Below are 21,514 nucleotides of genomic sequence, written 5' to 3' on the forward strand. Positions count from 1 at the left end.
TACCCTTTAGCCATTTCTGCCATTCCAAACGTTTTAGGCATTCGGCTCTTAGGCATGGCCAAGTAACTCATCGAATCTTTAAACTGTACTTGTCCCACTTGCACGAAAATGATTTCGGCTCCGTTCAAAGTCACTTTAGGACGCACGGTGCCTTGTTCCGTATAGTATCTCAAAAGAAACTGTCCATCGTATCCGGAGAAATTGTGAGCCATCACCGTGGCATGACGATGACAATCTCCGTAACGTTCGATGTCCTCTTGGCTCCGCGTCTTGTCGATGGGATCTAAGACCCATTGGGCAAAATCGGCTAACGTGTTCGGTCCTCGAAAGATTTTTTCAGGCCCTCCAGGAATCTTGCTGCAATGAGGGCAATGACTGAAAATAGGTTCTTGAATGCACTTCTCGCACGCTCGATGAGCCACGCAGAAATTAGGAATGTGAATGCCGGTCTCTTGCATGCATTCGAAATCGAAAAAGATGAAATTGCCTTTCTTCTTGTGACCGTCCTCTTTCTCTGGTGGGGGTTGGTATTTTTGCACGTAGCATTGGTGTTCCAAGTCCACGATGTGGTGACAAATGTGACATTTTTTCTTTCCTCGACATACGTGTGCCTTGGGAGTATTGGTACATATGCCTTGTCCACACGTAGGACAAAATCTCAGGAGTTGACAAACACATTTCTTCTGTGAACCTTGCGTCTTCAAATGCTGTTGGTAACAGGTACGGCTGACAAACGTGCGCAGACAAGTTGAACAAGGCACTGGTCTTTCGCTCAGACAGAGTGGAGAGGCCAAACATCCTGGGCATTTCGATCCACAATGTTTGTGTTGCTCTCGATTATTATAACCAGGGTCACATTTCTCACAGTAATAAACATATCCCAGGAATCCGGTGATGGTGGTAATGGTATCAAAATGGTCATCGTGATAATAGACATGAATGTATTTTCCGTCCTTAAAATCTTGACCTCGAAACAACAGACACCCACGCATTTCTTGAAGGTGCACTTTCAATGTCTAGCGAGGAGCTAGGACATCTTGCAATTTTTGCATCTCAGGAATGCCACAGGGTATGTCTTTGGACAGTCCGGCTTGTTGTAACAGGAGTTCTGCTTCGTTTCGTTGTTTGGCTCGGTCGGATTGTTGAATAGTTCTCCAGGTTCTTTTCCATTCTACCGTGTCGTTCTTGTTCGCATAGGTTCGTCCCACCACGATGGCACGGGCTAAACACATCTGGTCATGAGGGTTGTGAATTCGGACGAGACATGTTTTGGTGTAGGGAAGGCCGTCCACCAATAACATCTTTTTGCGTCCAGTCCCTTGAGGAGGAGAGACGTGGGCCATGTCCAGTGTGGCTTTTCCATCGGTGATGTCAAACTGATCATTAGATTGTTGTACGTGTTGAATCTTGTCCATGACTTTGGAAGCGGTCAATTCTGCAGGGGTGCTAAACTCGATCCAAACAGGGGATTTCAAACCATCGTGTTGTATGGAAAGTCTCAAGCGATCGTCTTCTTTGGGTTGACATTGTCGCTTGAGTGCGGTGAGCAAAGAATCCCACACCCCAGTGATAAACACTTCTGCTTTCTGTAACGGCACTTCAGCCTTGAAATCTTTAAACTTCACCGTGTATTTGTAAGCCGTGGTTCTAAATTTTCTATAGGAGCGCTTTTCCGTCTCTCGAATGGAATAGTATTTTTCAGGGTTGACTAAGGGTGGTGAACTTGGTTTAGAGGATTCGGATTCTGGTTCACTCATGTCCTCTTCAAAATCACTGGCATGAATTTGTCCAAGATTTCAGCTCTGGTACGAGGCGATAGATCACGTTTCTGCCTCTTACTTTCTTCTTCTTCTTCTTTCTTCTCGAATGAATAGGGTCGTTTCATCTTGAGTGCAAAACGTCAAATGACTCAAGTTTAAACACCATGGACTAATTTATAGTCCTGGCAGACCAGCGTATATAAAAGGGTGTGTGTCTTGTCCTTTCACTATTCATTTCACTCTCAAGCCGAGCACAACGATGGAAGAGACTAGCCAAATCGAACGTTTCGTCAGAGCCTTGCGAGGGGTCATTAGAAAATTCTCTTCAGACCAGCCCACGGACTACTCTCCTTCCTTTCAAGATAAAAGTCAAGATACTTGCATTATCTGTCAGAAGAAAGGGCATTGGTCTTCAGAGTGTCCAGACCGTCAAAAAGAAAAAAAGGGCTAAAAAAGACAGAAGTCAAGATACCTGTTATTATTGTCAAGAAAAAGGACATTGGTCTCCAGATTGCCCAAAAAAGAAACAAAAGGAGTCAGAAGAAAAGAGGAATTCTTCAGAAGAAGAGAGGGATTCTTCAGAGGAAGAGAGGGATTCTTCAGAGGAAGAAGAGGAAGAAAGAAGACAATTTTATTTACAAGAGGCAAAGAAACAGGAGAAGAAAAGAAGAAGAAAAGAAAGTGAGGAGGAAGGAGAGGAAAAGCCTATGAGGGTGAAGAAATTTAAAAAACAGAGATAGTAAAACAATGAGACAGAAGAAGTAAATGAACTTTTAATTAAAGTGTTCTGTTGTGAATTGTGAATTGGGTTGTAACAATGGATAAAAGAATAAATTAATTATATAAGGTAAGTGTCTTTGAGTTATGATTTTAAAATAAGAACGTACACTCACGCACTCATACAAAGACACGTACTATAGGGGTAAAATAGGTTGGGTTTTTTTTGTTGAGTTATTGGCAAATTGAAAGGCTATCTCTTTTTCGAGAAATGTGGGTGGCCCTGAAAAGGGCCATTTTTTGGGTGTAGGGGTGAGTTTAACTGCCTTAAGCCTTTGCTACGGCCAAGGCCTACTTCCGGACTGCGTAATGATGATGATTGGGTTGATATCACTAAGGGTGGTACGGTAGGCTTAGTCACAGGGTTAACGTGTTTAGCTCGGGAAGGTCGTATTCTCTTCGGTCGTAATAAAGAAGTCTGATACATTTGTTTCAGACTTCTTAACTCCGCTAAAATGTCCAACAGTACCGTGACCGTTTGATTTTCACCCTCTTGTTTCTTTGCTGCTACTTCTTCTTGCTGTTGTTGCTGTTGTTTTTTTTTCTTACCTCTTCTTCTTGCTGCTGTTGTAGGAGAAAAGCTTGTTCCGCTTCCTTTTGTCGTTGTATAAATTTCTCCAATTCTTCTTTATGTCTCTGTCTAAAATTCTCCACTTGCGGTAATGAAGAAGGTAACGAAGGTTCCAGAACAAATTCTTGCGAGGAGAGAAAATCCACAAAATCCCAATTCACCTCTTCTGAAAGTAAGTCCGGGTTCCCTTCGGCAGTCTCCCCTGCTGGTGCACCCCAATGGATCGTTTTCTGAGTTTCCGTCATGTTGAATCACTGTCGCATAGATTGACTGTACACAAGCGCTAGCGAATCTATATAGACCACGTGACGTCACAGACTGCTCTCTTCGGATTGGATGCGGGCTGACTGAATTTTGTAAGGCGTGTTCGGATTGGTGAATGAACTCAATCCGTTTCAATCCTTCCTCTACTTATAAATAAGTGCAGTTCACTGCATTGATTCACCTGTTCTCGTCGCTTCAAGATGTGGACCACAGTCGAATCATCCACCCTTGTGTCTTCCATGATGTTTAGGACGGACATGCTCATGTATGTCCGGTCCAAGTGGACCGTTGTCGACAAGTCAGACACCAGTCTGTGGATACGAAGAGTGTACGTAGAAAGACAAGGTTGCCTCAAGAGGACACTGATTTATGGCCCTCGAGTAAGACGCAGCTTGAGGACAAGAAGATGCCGCAGATGCCCTTTATGTTAATGGATACATTAACATAAACCCAATGGCCCTTTTCAGGGCCACCCATATTTCTCGAAAAGAGAATTACTTTCCATTGCCTACCCCTTTTTCTTAAAATTTTTTTTTTTATGTTTTTTTAAAAAAAATATCCCATATTCAATTTCCCTTGACGCTAGACCGTCCCAAGATTTTTCTCCATATTCAATTCCTCTGGACGCTAGAGTGACCCAGGGTTTTTCTCCATGTTAAATTCCCCTTGACGCTAGAGTGACCCACGATTTTTCTCCATGTTAATTTTCCCTTGACGCTAGAGTGACCCGGGGCGGGTGTCTGTAATGCTAATTCCCATTGACGCTAGGGTGACCCTATTCACTACTCACGTTTCTTAATGTAATGCCATGACCAGCATCATACGGAAGCTCCAATAGAATGACGTTTCTTAATGTAATGCCATGACCAGCATCATACGGAAGCTCCAATAGAATGACCACTGATATGTTGTTCATACTATGTTGTTTATACAGAAAAGTAGCAAACTAACCAATCAGAAATTTACTAACCACTTGTCATACAATAGAACAACCCAGCATGAACAGTACTCAGGGTAGCTTGATTGCTCAGTGAAGAAAACTCGAAGAGGTAATCCTGGTTCAAGGTCACCTAAATGGCAAAATATGTGTAAAACGAGAATAACACAGTAATTGCAACTGATGATTTTATTTCACTCATTAATAAACATTAATTACATAAAATAATAAAATACCTACTTCTGCTTAATTATAAAATATATGAACCTGCTATATATATATATATATATATATATATATATATATATATATATATATATATATATATATCTTGACCAACTGCTCTTAAATTTTGCTGCTGTGTCGATGTGAGCCAGATGAGTAATGACAGACATTTATTTGTCTCCTGTTCCAGCATTAAACTTCTTATGAAATGACATGCATCATATTTTTTTGCTAAAATTTTACTATGAAGGTAATATTTCATATTTCTTATTTGGCATACATATTTTAATCATTTAAACAGGAAATAAAAGGTCAACAAGAACCTACCATGAAACATTTCATTATTGGAGGAAACGAGAATCATAAAGAGTGGCTTGAGATTGCGTTTGGTTACACCAGTTGGAGCAAGAATTTGCAGGTTGAAGATGGCACACTATATGTGATTGGATCAGTACAAATTAAAAGAGAAGTAGAGAAAGCAGTTCAGTCCATTAATCAGTGGCACCAGGAGGAGTTTACCCTCTCATCTGAAGAGCAACATAAAGCAAATAAAGTTGCGGCTTTGTTGAAAAATGAACTTCCAAAAGTATTTATTAAACAAACAAGGGATACAATAGCAATATTATCAGACAATTGGGACAACTTTATAAAGGCAAAACATAAAGTAAATTTGGAACTTGGCAGAATAAAAATCACTGCCAGAAAAAGATGACATAAATACCCACAAGACACTGATGAGACTGTCTTGAGTACACATATATCTAAAGACGACAAGAGGGATCCGCTAAAATAGTTATGTGCCATGTAGTCATTGTATTGTTCTCTCATACCAAATATAAATCAACCATTTTTATTATAGAAACATTAACTCTAAATCATATGATACAACCATAGTTTGTATTTTAGATAAACTTTAAGAACTTCCTAGGCTGCTTCACACAAACGCACACACAAAGTATCCCCTTTATATCACTGATTAGGCTGCGTGGAAATCCATGTCTGTTTTTAACTAAAATTGTGTTGATTTTAAAGTTCTTTTCAAAGCAGACACTATACATTTTGCACTTTTATACGCACACAGACTAATATACTTCAAACGTATATTTTATCTGTATAGTCACATAAATATTTTCCCTGTTTGACGAACACAAACACAAACATACATTCATTCACGATTATGGTGAGATTAATCAGTGTTTATACAAGGTTCATTCTAGGGTGTTCCTATACCCTAATGACTATATTTGTCATATTTGGCAAAATGAGTTTTGTTTTTCCATGATGCCTATAGGGAACATAGAAGGAACCCAATGTAACGTAATGCTCTTTATTATGCACCTTCGACTGAAATGAGCACATATTCCATAGGATACACATGTGGCAACGAACACACTGTTGGACGTATATTCTCTGAGATACACAAACACAATCAAAAAACTATTGGAAGTGGATTCACTCAGATACACAAACACAATACATGCAATGTTGGAAGTGGATTCCCTGAGTACAATCATTGAGGTGAAGTACATTGTGAATGCCTATGCCGTCAGCTGCAAGCATAAGGACACGTATGGCTATCTCTATCCACTAGTTGCTGAATTATCCAGGTAGAATAACTAATTCAAAGCATTGGCCAGAACATCAGTTTAAGTAAATGATCCATGCCGCCTCTAGGATAGAAAAAGACATATGATTTGACGCAATAATATATTGGAAAATCAGAGTATCTATATAAATCCTATGTTTTGTCAACTAGCCAGTGGCTCTTCACATCCTGACAAATAGCGTGCAGTACGATCCACATGTGACAGGGACATGACAATTACTGTCGTTTTTGTAATTAATAATGTTACCATGCTCACACGGCTGAATGAGAGTTGATTTATCAAAACTTGATGGGTATTCACACCTCTAAAAATAAGTATTTTCTCAATGTTGCCTCACAATAAATTTTGCTGGGTTTTCCGTATAATATATGTTGCCAGGAGCTAATATGCTTTCTTTAAAAAATACACATAACATAATCCAAGGCTGATGCAATCGTGAAATGGGATGACAAAACTGTTCATCGAAATGCATACTATCAAATTTGTATTAGGCACAGTGAACTGTAAAATGCAAGTAGAATACGGCGAAATCTTTATTTTAACCACAGCAGTGAAGCAGTTGCAACAATAACATAATGCATTTAAATTATATTTGAACAAATGCCACAGTAAAGTTCTCAAGACAAAATTAAGTAACAGTAACTGTAAAGTCAGAAAAATATGAACAAGCACATTTTTCCCATTTACAAATTGTATGTAACCACATGCAAGACAAAGGCCCCTCATGTGTTAATGTTAAGCGAAAGTTCAATGACATGAATTGGAGCAGCAGTGATGGTGAACTGACCACATGCTTTAAAGTCCATAAAGAAAAACTTCATACGTAAAACAAAATATAAGGTCAATAACATCAAACAAAAGCCTCTAACTAACACCGAGAGTTTCTCTAATTGGGTTAGTTTATTTTGTTACTCTATCTTTGTTGTTCGTGTTTTTCAAAAATTTGTATATGTTTTGTTTACCGACCGTGACACAATATCATTTCAAAAGTGTTACTTTTTACACAGTAAACACACATCATGTTACTTTGTGCCTTATTATTGTTACGGTTTCTGATACTAGAGATGCTGTGACAAAATTCTTTTCAATACTAACCTTACCAGGCAATTGAAACTGAGCAAATACATGGTGTAAAATTAAACTAAATATAATAGCATATCAGCCCCATCTAAATACTCATATTTCAACGATTGTTATATATTGCCAAATTAACTATAAGATTGAAATGTGTCCCAGTATGTCCTCTATGCAAGAAAGCTGAAAAATAGGAACCCACAATAATCATTGACTTATTACCAAGTTACTCATAAACAACTGCACTATAATGTATGTATGATACTATGGTGTTCAAATTAATATCTAAGATTGCATATGTTATTGTATTGTGTCATAATATAATACACCGTTTGTAGGAATAGCTTAGACAACATACGAGTTTTTTCCTGTGTACTGCAAGACAAAGTTTCTTCATGTGTACTGCAATCAAAAAGTTTCTTTATGTTTATTAATGTCTACTACAAAACAGTTTATTCATGTGTAATGCATGACAAAGTTTCTTCCGGTGTACTGCAAAACATATTCTCCAAGTTTTATGTAAGACAGAGTTGTGGTAGCGGTGCTAATCAAGATGAAATGTGGGTTTTCTGACGTTGGCATTCAGAAATACACCTCTCTACACCTTGGATGGTAGCATCAACTTCAGTTGGGTGGCTAGATTTGTATATTTGGGTGTCATCAGCGTACAATTGGTGAGACACTGGATGACGATATATGACACTTGAGAGAGACTGAGTGTGCATAATGAAGAGAACAGGTCCAACAACAGACCCCTGTGGAACACAACAACACAGATCAACTGGGCTGAAGTGTATTCCTATTGCAGATACAATTTGTGTCCCGTTGACCAAGTAGGACTTGAACCACACTAAGGCTGTATCATGAATGCCAAATAAACGATTTTCTATCAACACGTCAAATGTCTTCCACGTTAGTGTGACACCAATACGTTTTGGCATTAGGTTCCATAAAAATATTTGTATTAAGCACTTTTGAAGTATATTCACTATTGTAAATGAGTACTAATTCTAACAAGGTGAAATTCAATATAAAAATGTCTTATAATTGCGATTAATTTTACTGCATACTAATAATTAAAGTAAATAAATGGTTTTGCAAAATTGAAAATACACATTTACTCCTGAAATACGAAGTGAAAATTAAAGATAGCTTACAAATATGATGAATGAAATCCTAAATAATTCTAAATCTTCTTGCTAGTCCAAGAATATCGAGTAATCCAAATGAGCCCCAGATGTTAAGAATACATCTCGACCTTGAATCAATTAATGAATTTACGTATCATGATTTAAAAGAGCGATTACGTCCTAAATGTCCAATCTGAAAGAATATTAATATTTAATATTTCATCACGAAATACCCTTACACCAGGCTGATCAGTCCTAACACTAAGCTCTTAATACTGACCGCCAAGTGAGGCAGTTGCTAATATCATTTTTACAAGTCTTTGGTACGATCAAACTGTAATTTATAAAATGCTACTAATACAACGAATAAACTGTAATGTATTTTATACCACTGACAAACATACCGAACTGTTATTTATAGTATGCTACTTTCACAAAAATTAAACTATGACTGGTTTTATCCTACCAACATATAGAGCAGGCTGTTATTTGTACTTCACTACTTTACTACTTACAAAAATCCTATAATTTATATTATACGACTGACAGAAAACAATTGTAATTAATATTATACTAATTGCAAAAAGTCACATTTAGACATTACTATTAACAAAAACTCTAATTTATACTATAAAACTGACCAAAGGCAAACTGTAAGTTATCCTATACTACTGACAAAAAGTTCGTTCTTCAATGTATACATTGTGCTTGGCAAAATTACCAACTTTTATTAGTATTATAATATCTGCAAAACTTCTTCGCAGACTTGTTCGTATTACTACAATTCAGTCATTTACCCTGCGAGTGGACTTCTTCATCGTAAGCAGTGTAGAGAATGATTATCTGAGCTAAACAAATATTTCTTCCATTCCATCATACAGAATGAATTTTTCCTTTCCATTCCAAAGTGTAAATTACTCCATTCCATCATACAGTGTGAGTTCTTCCATTCCACCATGCAGTTAGAATTATTTCATTCCAGCACACAGCGTGACTTATACAGTTCCATTTTACAGTGTGGACTCTTCAACTTCACAGTACGTAAGACTTCTACTGCTGCAACAAAAGAACATAGTATGAAGAAACATTTTTGCAATGGAAAATTAATATCAGATCCTCGTGCAGATTTGCAATGTGGCCTAGCATAACAGGGAAGGCTACAATATCATACCTGTCACTATAAATCCATGATCAGACTTACGATGTAGCCTGGTGCGGTGAGAAAGGCGTAGATGCCATCCATTTCACTTTGTGATCCAAGTTCAGACTTACAATGTGGTTTAGTGTGGTGAGAAAGGCTTAAATGTCTTTCATGTGACTCTGCAACCCAATCAGACCTATGATGTGGCCTAGTATGAGGAGAAAGGAAGTCGCTAATACAGTACTTGTCCTAACACAGGACTTGTTCTATGACATGACATATCCGTCATTATATAAGAATTAATATCCAAACTTCATCTTAAATATGAAGATTAAAGAAGAGGCAGAACTTGTACCTTGAAACGTTTCAAATGTTAACGTAGAAAATATAAAAATATATTGTTAAACCTTTAAAAAATATACTTAAATTGAGCTGTCAATTTTGGAGAGAGATTGACCTGTAAAACTAACCATTTAGTTTAGGAGAAATTGCATTCCAGACTGGAAAAATGTCATTTTTGGTATCTAAAGATATGTCCACCAACAAAACAGAATTATCATTTTCGTTGGAAACAGCAGCAAGTAGTTTGACTCAATCATTATTGTCCCTTGAAAGGGCGCAGGTTCAAATCATACCGTTTTATCAGTCCGAGTTGGCCATCAATGTGTGCCATTGGGTGAATTACCTTTATATCAATGGCTCTGAGACTATGAATGTAATGTGTGTTGCCATGTTATAGTACTCCAAAAAAGGCAATTCACTGGGAGAAACAATATAACTAGTTAAACCTACTAGAATACTCTCATGGACCCGTCAAAACCAACAAGCCATGGAATAGCTGCCATAATGTGTCATGACATGAAATATTAATTTTGACCCTCAGATCCACCGAAAGAGCCATTGTTTTAAAAAGCATGATTTTCTATAAGCATGTAATTCATAGAAGCAATAAACAGTCCTGACTAGCGCCAATTAAAACTATCAGTTATCATGCAGTCAATTAAAATGTAAAGAAGACAGAATTAACAATCAATATTTAACATATTAATTATCTGACAGAATAAATATGATGCCTTGTTAAGTTCTTTGGCTGGTGATATGGTAAAACGTAGATTAATTAATAAAAGTAATTAGTTTGAGTTAGGTACAATCCTAGTAATGCATATTAAAGGACAATGTTTATTCTACATATCATTGACTTGAACAAGAAATTTTAATCCATAATTATTCAAAATTACTGGCGAGATTGTAATAAGCTGCAAGTTTCGTTGATGCTAGAATTTACGCCATTAATAAACCAATTATTCAGTCAGAATAGTATTACCAAATACGGTTTATTATTAAAACCAAATTATGAAATGCATATGTGATTAATGAAAATGAGATAAGCATAGTAAAATTAACTTTCAGAACTCCTTGATTGAGTTTAACTTTGTGTAATGTGTCAGCAATGGGGTGGACAATTTTATTGCGTGCACACACTACAAAATCAATATTGGCTTTAGTGATTCTGGAATGTTCAACGTCGATCAATATAGCAACACCAACCAACACATGTGCCACTCGCTTACAACAACACAATCCATCATGCATGCGACTCATTCAACAACAATGTAGATACAGAACTGTCTCTGGGAAGTGTGTACAACACTACTATCCATTTTTAAACTAGTGCCAAGTGAACACAAATTATATTCATATTACACACAACTCGAAATCTACCAACTCTTTTGTAAGCATATTAAATTCTTAAACGAAAACTGACTATATTTTCTTGTTTCATAAAAATTTGAATTTCTAGTAACAGTATATATGATTAAATGCAAACAAAAACGTATTCTTCATTGGATAACCTCTCTTGCGTATATAATGCACACTGTCCATCGTTGGGACCTCACGACATAGTTCTGGAGTCCTCATATCACCCGAAATCGTGTTAAGAATATGGCAGGCATGACATGGGTTGTTTATTCTCCCAAAATGTATGTATCACAGTATGGCAGTTATGCCATGGTTAGATGGACCACGAGTTAAATCAACCCGTAAATACTAAATGTATTTATCAGCAAAAATTAATTAGAAAAAGAATTTTACCCTTGCATTGGTTTATATTTTATATAACTTTTACTCTTTCTTTGGAAGAGTGTACAGTTTAATAATAACTATGGCATTAAGATCACGGTATGCACTTCGTATGTATTGGTGATAATGTGAAAAATTAAATTCATCTTCACAAATAATTCATTTTGTACATTGTAATTATTGTAGGCACAAAAACCTGCTCATGTCTGCTACACTTTGTACATTGTAATTAGTATAGTTATAAAATCTCTTTAATTCGTACATTGTAATGAGTGTTGGTACAAGCCTGTAGGATTAGTTATTGTAATTATTGTTGTTTCAAACCTGCCAGATGAGTACATTTGTAATTATTGCTGGTACAAGTCTGTCGGATTCGGACATTGTAATTATTGTTGGTCAAAACTGGTCATTTCTGCTCGATTTGTATATTGTAATTATTGTAGGCACAAGCTGGTTCATTTATGTTGTACTTGTGCACTAATTAATGTAGGCACACACCATCTCTAAAATAGTATAGTGTTAACGCATAGTCTGAATAAACTCAAATACATTGTGGTCATAGAAAAATAAGTTGCTACCGACACCTTTGTTAAACATGCATCAGTGTTTTAAGAGGCATTGAATCAGTAGGTTAATATATGTAGTCCAAAAATGATAACAGACAGACATTACAGTCACAATGTTTTGTAGGAGATTATGCTGATAATGCCAGATTTTAAAACAAAGCTGATGAAAATAATAGTTAAAACAACAACAGCACTGCTACTACTACTATTAATACTATTTATACTACTACTAATAATAATGCTACTACTACTACTAGTGCCACTAATAATAATAATAATAATAATAATAATAATAATAATAATAAGGATAATAATAATAATAATAAGAAGAAGAAGAAGAAGAAGAAAAATAAGCATAAGAAGAATTAGAAGACGAAGAAGAACCGGACTCCTACCATCAGGTGTGCCATAATTGTTTAAAAACTAAGATTAAAGTTTGACAAATCTGCAATTCGTGGAGCATTACTGTTGCTATGCAAACATCAGCGTGATATTTCAAGGTGTCACTACATTAGATGTTGTCTATCTTAATGAAAACCCCAGCTTTAAAGAATATTAAGCGTGTGTGTGTGTGTGTGTGTGTGTGTGTGTGTGTGTGTGTGATTTGGATTTTTAACGTAGCGTTTACAATTGTTCAGTCATATCGCTACGATGTCTGCAGTGTGACAGTATATAGTGATATCTAGCACTGATGCATCATGCCGCAGAGATTATGTCCCACCCAGTCACATTATCCTGACACCAGTCCGACCAGTCCTAATACTAACCTCTTAATGCTGAGCGCCAAGCGAGGCTGTTGTTTGTACCATTTTTGTAAGTGTTTGGTATGACTCGGCCGGGGATGGAACCCACCACCTCCCGCATCCGAGGTTGACGCTCTAACCACTAGGCCACCGCAGCGTTCAGAAGATTAAGCAACAAAACGGACTAACTAAATGATTTTCGTTACTCGGCATTGTGAACATTAAAGTACCAAATTTAACGTACCTCTCTAACAAACTATACATCGTCCAAGTCAACACGTTCAACTGCTCTCATTGCTAATTCGTCATCTTGGTCACCAAAGTCAACAGTCGCAGAGTCCGTCCAACCTTCGGATCAAAGTCAACGACCTTGTGTCACAAATATATCCTGTTGGTTTAACACATGCCACAGATCTATAATATTTGTCTACGCATGCCACAGATATATCATGTCGGTCTAACACATGTCACAGACCTATTATGCTGGTCTAGCACATGCCACAGATCATTAATATTTGTCTAAATATGCCATATATCTAGTATGTAGGTCTAGCCCATGGCACATATATAGTTTGCGTGTCTAACGCATGACCCAGACCTTTCATGTTGGCCCAACACATGTTACAGATCTATCATGTTGGTCTAATACATGCCACATATATATAACGTTGGGCACAGTTCTACCATGTTGGTCCAACACATCTCACATATCTATCATGCTGGTCCAACACATGCCGCAAATCTGTGGTTTTTATCAAACATTAAACAAAACAAACCCTTTTACAAAAAAGTCTAGACTTTAACTTGTCCAAGTTTGACAGAAACATATTTCAATTTCATTTAGTTTTTCTTTTTCTTCAGTTCACTCGTTAACAACAAAAAACGATAAATTGTGGGAAAGCTCCCTGGTTTTGTATGATAACAGCTAACAGTCGATATTTAACGAGAGAAAATAATAAGGTTTGGTGAATGTAAAGGCAAAATATGAAACAATTATTTTTTAAACAAAACATTTAAATAAAAGTTAGACACGTAAAATAAAATGTCCTAGCATAAATTTGAGAAGCAAAGTGGAAATGACAGACTTGCCCTGGATTATTAACCAGTTTTAATTATTGGTCCAAATAATTGACCTGTCTTGGATTATAAACCTCTTTAATGAGTGGCTATAACTCTTTTATAATTAATGGGCTTTATTTTCAAGATGTCAATACATCTTTCTGAAAAAGAATTGAATAGTTTATATGTTGTGCTAGTTAAACAAATAATATATTTTTGAAAATACCTTTTTCCCGAATCTAGAAACTGGCAAAAATGAACGAACTACATTTAGAAACACTTCTGCCTACCACAAGACACACACACACACACACACACACACACACACACACACACACACACACACAAACACACACACACATATATATATATATATATATATATATATATATATATATATATATATATATATATATATATATATATATATGAGGAAATATTCACCAGACCGAAATAATTAACCGATTACTAGAAATAAAGTGTTAATAAGTTTCCATGGTGACGTAGTTTACATTTGGTGAATTCAAGTCTGAGCTGCATGAGTGTCCCTAGTGTTCAGTAGTCTCTATTAAAATCTAGTTGTGTACATTGATTGTGAGACTCAAGGTGCAGTATTTATGATTGGAGACTGGTTTCAAAATAGATTAAACGAGAAGGCATTGCTCCATTCTCAGCAGATGATATGATGATACATATGACGCAACGTTAGTCGAAATGTAACTTAAAAGCATGATTTGACTGGCCTAAGGTGCCGTGGTCAAAATAGTTCCCAATATAAGTGGAGTTGTATAGTGGAGTTGTATAGTTTTACGGCGTCAAATGCTGACGGTACGTTGCGGAAATTAAATGAAAAGTAACCATGCAGTTGTGCGGCTGATAGGTAATTGGGAAGTTGTGCGATCTGTATCCATTTATTAATCCAAGTCAAATTATTTATAGAATGGACACGTTGGGCGTATTAGTTAACAACAGTAGTTTCTAAATAGGTCTTTGAAATTAGGAGACACTTTTGACTTCTAGCGGAATTGTGCCAGGGTTTGACATCGCTATGTCATTAACAAATAACACAGTTGAGTGTCACATTATGATTACAATGGCTGTAAATGTGAGGTATATGTTCAAATAAGAAAATTACAATTCCATACATTTTAAATACATTAATCAAAACTTGCCATCTGGATTTATGTAACATGTGCCACAAATACAATATATAAAACTTTGTGAATCAATATATTTTAAAATTATGTTTCCAAATTTAATTACTGGTAACAAGGAAAGAAATTAATATGTGAAAACCTCCACATAATTTGAAGTAGATTTTAAGTTACTACATCATGAGAGAGTTTAAATTTCGCGTACCTAATACTCTTTTTAATAGAAACAAAAATTATTATTGATGAAAAGTCTGTCCTAAAATTGTAGCACATGCCAGCAGGATTTTATTGTTATCTCTAAATCTTGTTTATATTTGCTAAACGATATCTGTGCTGATTCTTGCTTTCAAATAGTGTTTTATAGAATATCATTTCCTGCAACTAGATCTCAAACTATTTTAAAAACACTATTAGATCGTCAGGGAAGCATCTTTCAAGGTGTGCAATCCTCATGTCACCATCGGTTGAAAACAGGTTTCGCCGAAAGAAAAGCAGATTTCAGTATATGTCCTAAACCATGGCCTTGGTACACTGGTTATATGAATCACAAGTCCATAGGGAATCGTTTTCGAAAATTGAGTTTCACTGTGACTTTCCCTTTCGAGAATGGAATATTTTATCTCAGATCTCCTTTTACACCAATATTGGCGTGTCGAAAATTATTTACTGACGGACAAATAGTGAGGATGTACACATTCGCGGTGAACGTGAAACCTGTGTCCACCTTTCACGTCATTAGTTGCGGCAGAATAATCCACTTTGAAAGGAATGAATGCCAGGGACGGTGTGGCTGTGTGTACCACAACGTTCTAATCTACCACATTGGAGTACACAAAGATCAAATTCAATCCTTCGTTCAGTTCTACAGAGTAACTAAAATATTAATAAAATGCCATATTGCTGTTGATCTTCGGGTTGAGATTCAGAGACATGTTTGTGTATTCACCTAAAATTTAAAACACACTACGATTAAAACTGATGAACGACGTTTTGGTATCCTCAAATTTCATTAGCAGGCGACCAGACACTTTATGGTACTTAATGGTGACACTTCGTGTCGCTTTGTCCATGGCTTTGCCAAACACTTCCTTGAACCTGGTAGTAATTGTGTTCACCAAATGTTGACTTTTAAAATGATAGCCTGGATACATTTTCAATGCACAGATGGTGAATGATAAGTGTTTACTGGATTTGATACCCGAAAACCAGATTTAATTCATGAATTGTTGCACTTGTTTGTTCAGGGCTTGTACACCGAAATTATTTTGATTTTCATTTATGTTTTGTTTTGTATAGGATCGATGATTTCGACCAAATCACTTCACAATGCACTAGCTTCGTGATCCAATTGGTTGGCCTGAAGCAATTTGGACATAGAATAGCACAAGGTATTGTGGGAAACACGTGCATGGAACTGTCACTGGGTAAAGCTAAGTAAAATTGCTTTCCACGCAGTCACTCGATGTTATATGAGTGTCCAAAAGAGGCTTGTTGCTTTGACTGTTGGGAAGGTGACTGATGACTGACATTGGCCACAAGACTCTCATTTTAAATATCAGGGACGTATTGGGTTGAAGGTAACCGATGCAGCTGTTCAGTAAAATATGATTACAATGTTTTGTGTCCTTCTTGCAAACACACATTGGCAATGACAGCGCCGATAACATAGGTTACACCACAAGGATTTGGCGGAAAAAGACGATTTGAGGTTTAGACTCACGTTCTCCACACCACACACAAGGGTTGCTTTCGTGGATCTTGCAGAGAAGAGCTCGGAGAATGAGTGGTCGCTGTTGTTGTTAAACGGCATGATGGTCACTTCTTTTTAGAGTCGGTGACTTGCGAAGAGTCGTTCCAAGAATTAAAATTGGTAGAATATCCTTTGTAACGCTCTTTGAATTATTTCGCACTTTGTTAGCCTATTTTACGGATTCTTTAACCAAAAATGCTTTCGATGTCGTACACCTCGTTTTCATTTTTGGTCTGTTCGTCTGTGTCTTGCCTGTTTTAACAACATTGCATTTATTGTAATAGATAACATAATAAAAAATTGAGATATTAAATATATAGCCATGTTAAAATGTGATATTAAATGCATAATGATATTATATAAATAGTGTTTCAAAAAGACGGCTATGTTAATGTGATACCCACATAGTGATATTAAATAGATAATTATATTAAATAGTGAGGTTAAATGTATGGCTATGTTAAATAAGTAACGATATAGTGTTTTCAAAACCAAATCAATTTATTCTACAATTAGATGTAAAATTTACATCCGTATATGGTAAGCTTGACAAAAATATATTTTCTCTCAAGAAAATCAAAACTTTGAAGAATATTCATACAATGCTGTTTAAAATGCATTATAACCTTGGATCTTTCAAATTTGTGTTTACTCAGTCAATACAGTATCCTCTCTAAAAAAATATGTGCTTATTCAGTCAAGAAAGTATCCTTTCTAACGGAAACTACTTTATAGTATTGGGTTATTACTGTCCTTGAAGCCAAATAAAATTCATTGGTTTCGAAAACAGATTAACATGATCTAGTCCTAACACAGCCATATTATTAAACTTAGTATAAACCTACAACTGCCATATGATTAGAACTTGGTCGTGCCACATGAGTACACTTGGCATATTCCTATCATTGCCATATGAATACACCTGGTCTAATCCTTGAATTACCATATGATTAAAACTTGTTCTATATATAATATTGCCATATGATTAAACCTTGTTCCATTCATATTATTCTTGGCATATGAGTACGCTTGGTTTATTTATAGTATTGTTATATGGTTAAACTTGGTCTATTCCAATTATCTTTATATTGGAACTAGAAATGTATTAATGAAACGCAAATGCCCCTTCCAACGTAATATAAAACCTGATCTGGATCAAGTTACATGTGTTAATGATCAATATCAGTTTATTGTTACGTGAAATAAAGTAGAGAAAATAATCTGACCATTTACAATCTGATAACATTATCCATGCCTGCTGCATTGCTTTTCAGTTCATGTCATATTGAAGCAATACTACAAAAAGTTATTTGGATATATTAAACTGTCTTTCCATGGGATTACGTGCACATCAAAAAACAAAGATGTAATAATTATTTTATGGTTCTATAGTCTTAAACAAGTAACTGAAAAGAGTGAAAACTAAAATGTTTTGTAAAATTCAGCAAACAATATATTTCCCTAGAATACAATGTGAAAAATTAAAAATAATTTACAGTATGGTGAATGAAATATTAAACAGTCCTTAAATTGTTGTAACAAGTCCAAAAGTATTCCAAATGATTTCTGGTAGAGTTATAAATGAGGTCCAATTTATTGTGTTGATGTGCCAATAATCTAGAAAAGTTTGGTATGCTAACATGCTTAATATCTCACAATTGCAAATGTCTATAAATGAAATCATATTAATTCTAAAATAGTTACTTAACCAACAGTTTGAGCAGTTTGCAATTCCAGTAAATAATTTACGATAAAGAAATCCTCTCAAATAATATTTAAACACAACTAAAATAATTAAGTATTCTTCAGATGTTAAACTAGGAATACTTTTCTCTAAGATATACATCCTCTTTGTGAAAAACTAAGATGCAGTTTGAGAACCACAATGAAGGATAAATAATATTTCCAGAATATTCTACATTTCAACACGATCAGGCTCATTCACAGCTACCCAATCCGAAAATACGTCACCTGATTTTTCAAGAGGAAATCTTATGACCTGAACTCAAATCCATTCAATTTCCTAAAAAGGATTTCTTCCACAGCTTCCAAGGTCAAAAAGCCACAATAACGTACTAACTTGGGCGAGATGACCTTATCATACAGTGCAAACTCACTATCTTAAAGCTACATAATTTGTTTAAAAATGAGCCTTAAAATATATAATAATAAATAGCAACCCATATATATATATATATACATACATACATAACACCACCCTCATAAAGAGAAACAAATATACAATAAAGCATGTTTACATATTAGTCTAAAAAATATAATTTAAATTGCATAAGAATATATCATAAAAGTTATAGTACAAACACTTTAAAAGACTGACCAAAATATGGAACTAAAATAATTTATAGTCAATTCAGATATAGCACTGGCTTTAACCTGTATAGGTTAAACTTGATCGTGTCTTATACCATGTACTCAGAATGTAACTCATACATAGCGAAACTAACTTTTACCTAAATTAATTGTCAATTTTGCATTACTAAGTCGATCAAGAACTTCCAAATGGTTTCCATGTGGTCTTTCCATGTGTTCATGTAGATAAAGAAGTCATCGATGTAAGCATAACAATTTCCTAGTCCAGATATTGTCATGATCATTAAACGTTGGATCGCTCACATGGAACATCTCATATTAAACGGAGTCACACTGTATTGATCAAACCCGTACAACGTTATGAAAGTCGACATTTCTGTTTCACTTTCCTTGAAGTAATTTTTCAGAACCCTTTTAAAGGTCAAAGTTTGTATTTCCAGTTTTATCTTATCAATATTGGCTCACTTTCCTGTAATATTTACACACACAAAAATTATTATTTGGTTTCGTCAAATAATACATGGTGAACTCTATTTATTTTTTATTGGTATTATGAAATAGTTTTTCAGCAAATATTGAACTTTTTTCTTCAAACATTCTCGTTTGAGACGAGTCTTCCTGTAAGGATGTTATTTTACAGCTGTATTAGTAGATTATATTTGCTCGTGCTGGAACATCTGGAAACAAGTGCTCATATTTAAATAATAGCTGTTTTAGTTCATCCTTTTCTTGTGGGAGCAGATGCAGAAGTGTCTGATCCAGATCATTCAATATTAAATAATATGGGAGACTGGCTACACCAACGTGACAACACTCTGATTTCAACGTCTCAGCCCTAGTCGCATGGAATAGGTATAACTAAATTGATTGAATGATTTACATGACAATCTCTATGACTTTGTTATTTAACATTTCACATCATATTTTATTGTAGGATTCCGATATAATTAGTGAGGAATTATATATTTAAGTTATTCATTGGAAGTGCAAAGTGACCATTCAGTTACTGACAAACACACTACGTTGGGGGTATTGTGAATTCATTCAAAGACATTTTGGTTTGCATCATTTTGGTACATTAGAGCACTCCAGGATATTGGAATGCATTTGAAACATTCTATATTTTTGGAACATTCTATATGTTTGTACTGCGATACGACATTTAGTATTATTTGGGATTTAATTTACAGAAATTTAAATGTTGCTTGAATGTTCACATTTCAACTTTGTTGACTTTACTTAAATTGTTGGTCTCACATTCTGTTGCATAAGACTATGGTCCTAACAATTGGAATTATTAAAGTTTTCAATACCTTTGGGATTTATACATACTATTTGGGATTATTGTGAACTAATTCAAAAACATTCAGAAGTGCATCATTATGTTCCATCAGGAATTCATTCAATGTTGTTGGACTTGTGATATTACATTTAGAATATTTTTTTTTATTTCAATGCATACAAAACTGTCTATTCAATTTTCACTTTTTATTTTTGAGAATAAATTGCTTGTTGATTTTACTGAAATTGATTTCATTTCTTTCTGTTACATATTTTAAGAACTAGGGTCGTGACACTACTAAAACTTCCCTAATAAGTGTCTCATCCGATTTCGTGAGAAGTAGTCAAAAACAGCTTTGAAGACTTAATGGATTATCAAGTATTTGTCAAATAACTTATTACACAAGACGAAACCATTCAATTGACGACTTGGGCGTGCAAGATTGTGTGTTTGTGTGTGTGTGTGTGTGTGTGTGTGTGTGTGTGTGTGACTATTTATTGCACAAACGGATTCTTTACAGTATTTTTATGAGCAGTACTTACAAAAATATTATTACCAAAATATTATCTGTACATGAGACACTCTTACTGTTAAAACTGATTTATGATTAGTTCACCCTTATCTCTCACTTTATTCATGCTTTATGCTTATTGAGTAAGTATTTGTTGCCTGTGATATTCACCGACAGACTTATAGCTGGAACGTAGTACTTGACTGGAAAAATCTTGGATCGGACGCATGGAGAAAACGGGTAGCTGATATGTCAAAGACAGATTAAAGACAAAAAGAGAGAAAAACACTGTGTTTTTTTGAAATATTCAGTTATAGATGTGTTACAGCATATCAAATTACTGGTGTAAAATGAAATTTATTGTGTCGTTGGTGTAATCTCGCATATCTAATCATAGCAGTTATGCCTGCATATTCCGCATCCAAAGTGATTGAAACAAATTTAGATCGTCAATGTTGGGTGGGGTGGGGGCACTGTATCCTCCCAAATTGCTGACTGCTGGGTAAAGTGTTTCGGGAAAATACCGAAATACCGAAGCAACGGCCACCAC

The 21,514-nt window shown here is 35.4% G+C and overlaps 1 protein-coding gene across 1 annotated transcript in view; it reads left to right on the forward strand.

The window, feature by feature from the left end:
- Positions 1-8,110, forward strand: part of LOC149773142 (uncharacterized) — a 95,130-nt gene extending 87,020 nt beyond the window's left edge. The window contains exon 6 of the mRNA XM_089946725.1: positions 4,836-8,110. Within this exon, the coding sequence (XP_089802851.1) occupies positions 4,836-5,246 (411 nt within the window). The 3' untranslated portion in view covers positions 5,247-8,110. The remainder of the gene's footprint in view (positions 1-4,835) is intronic.
- Positions 8,111-21,514: the final 13,404 nt, after the last annotated feature.

This window comes from Sinohyriopsis cumingii, unplaced genomic scaffold, assembly GCF_028554795.1.
Source record: "Sinohyriopsis cumingii isolate HCF-2022 unplaced genomic scaffold, ASM2855479v2 utg000873l, whole genome shotgun sequence".
Taxonomy (NCBI): Eukaryota; Metazoa; Mollusca; class Bivalvia; order Unionida; family Unionidae; genus Sinohyriopsis; species Sinohyriopsis cumingii.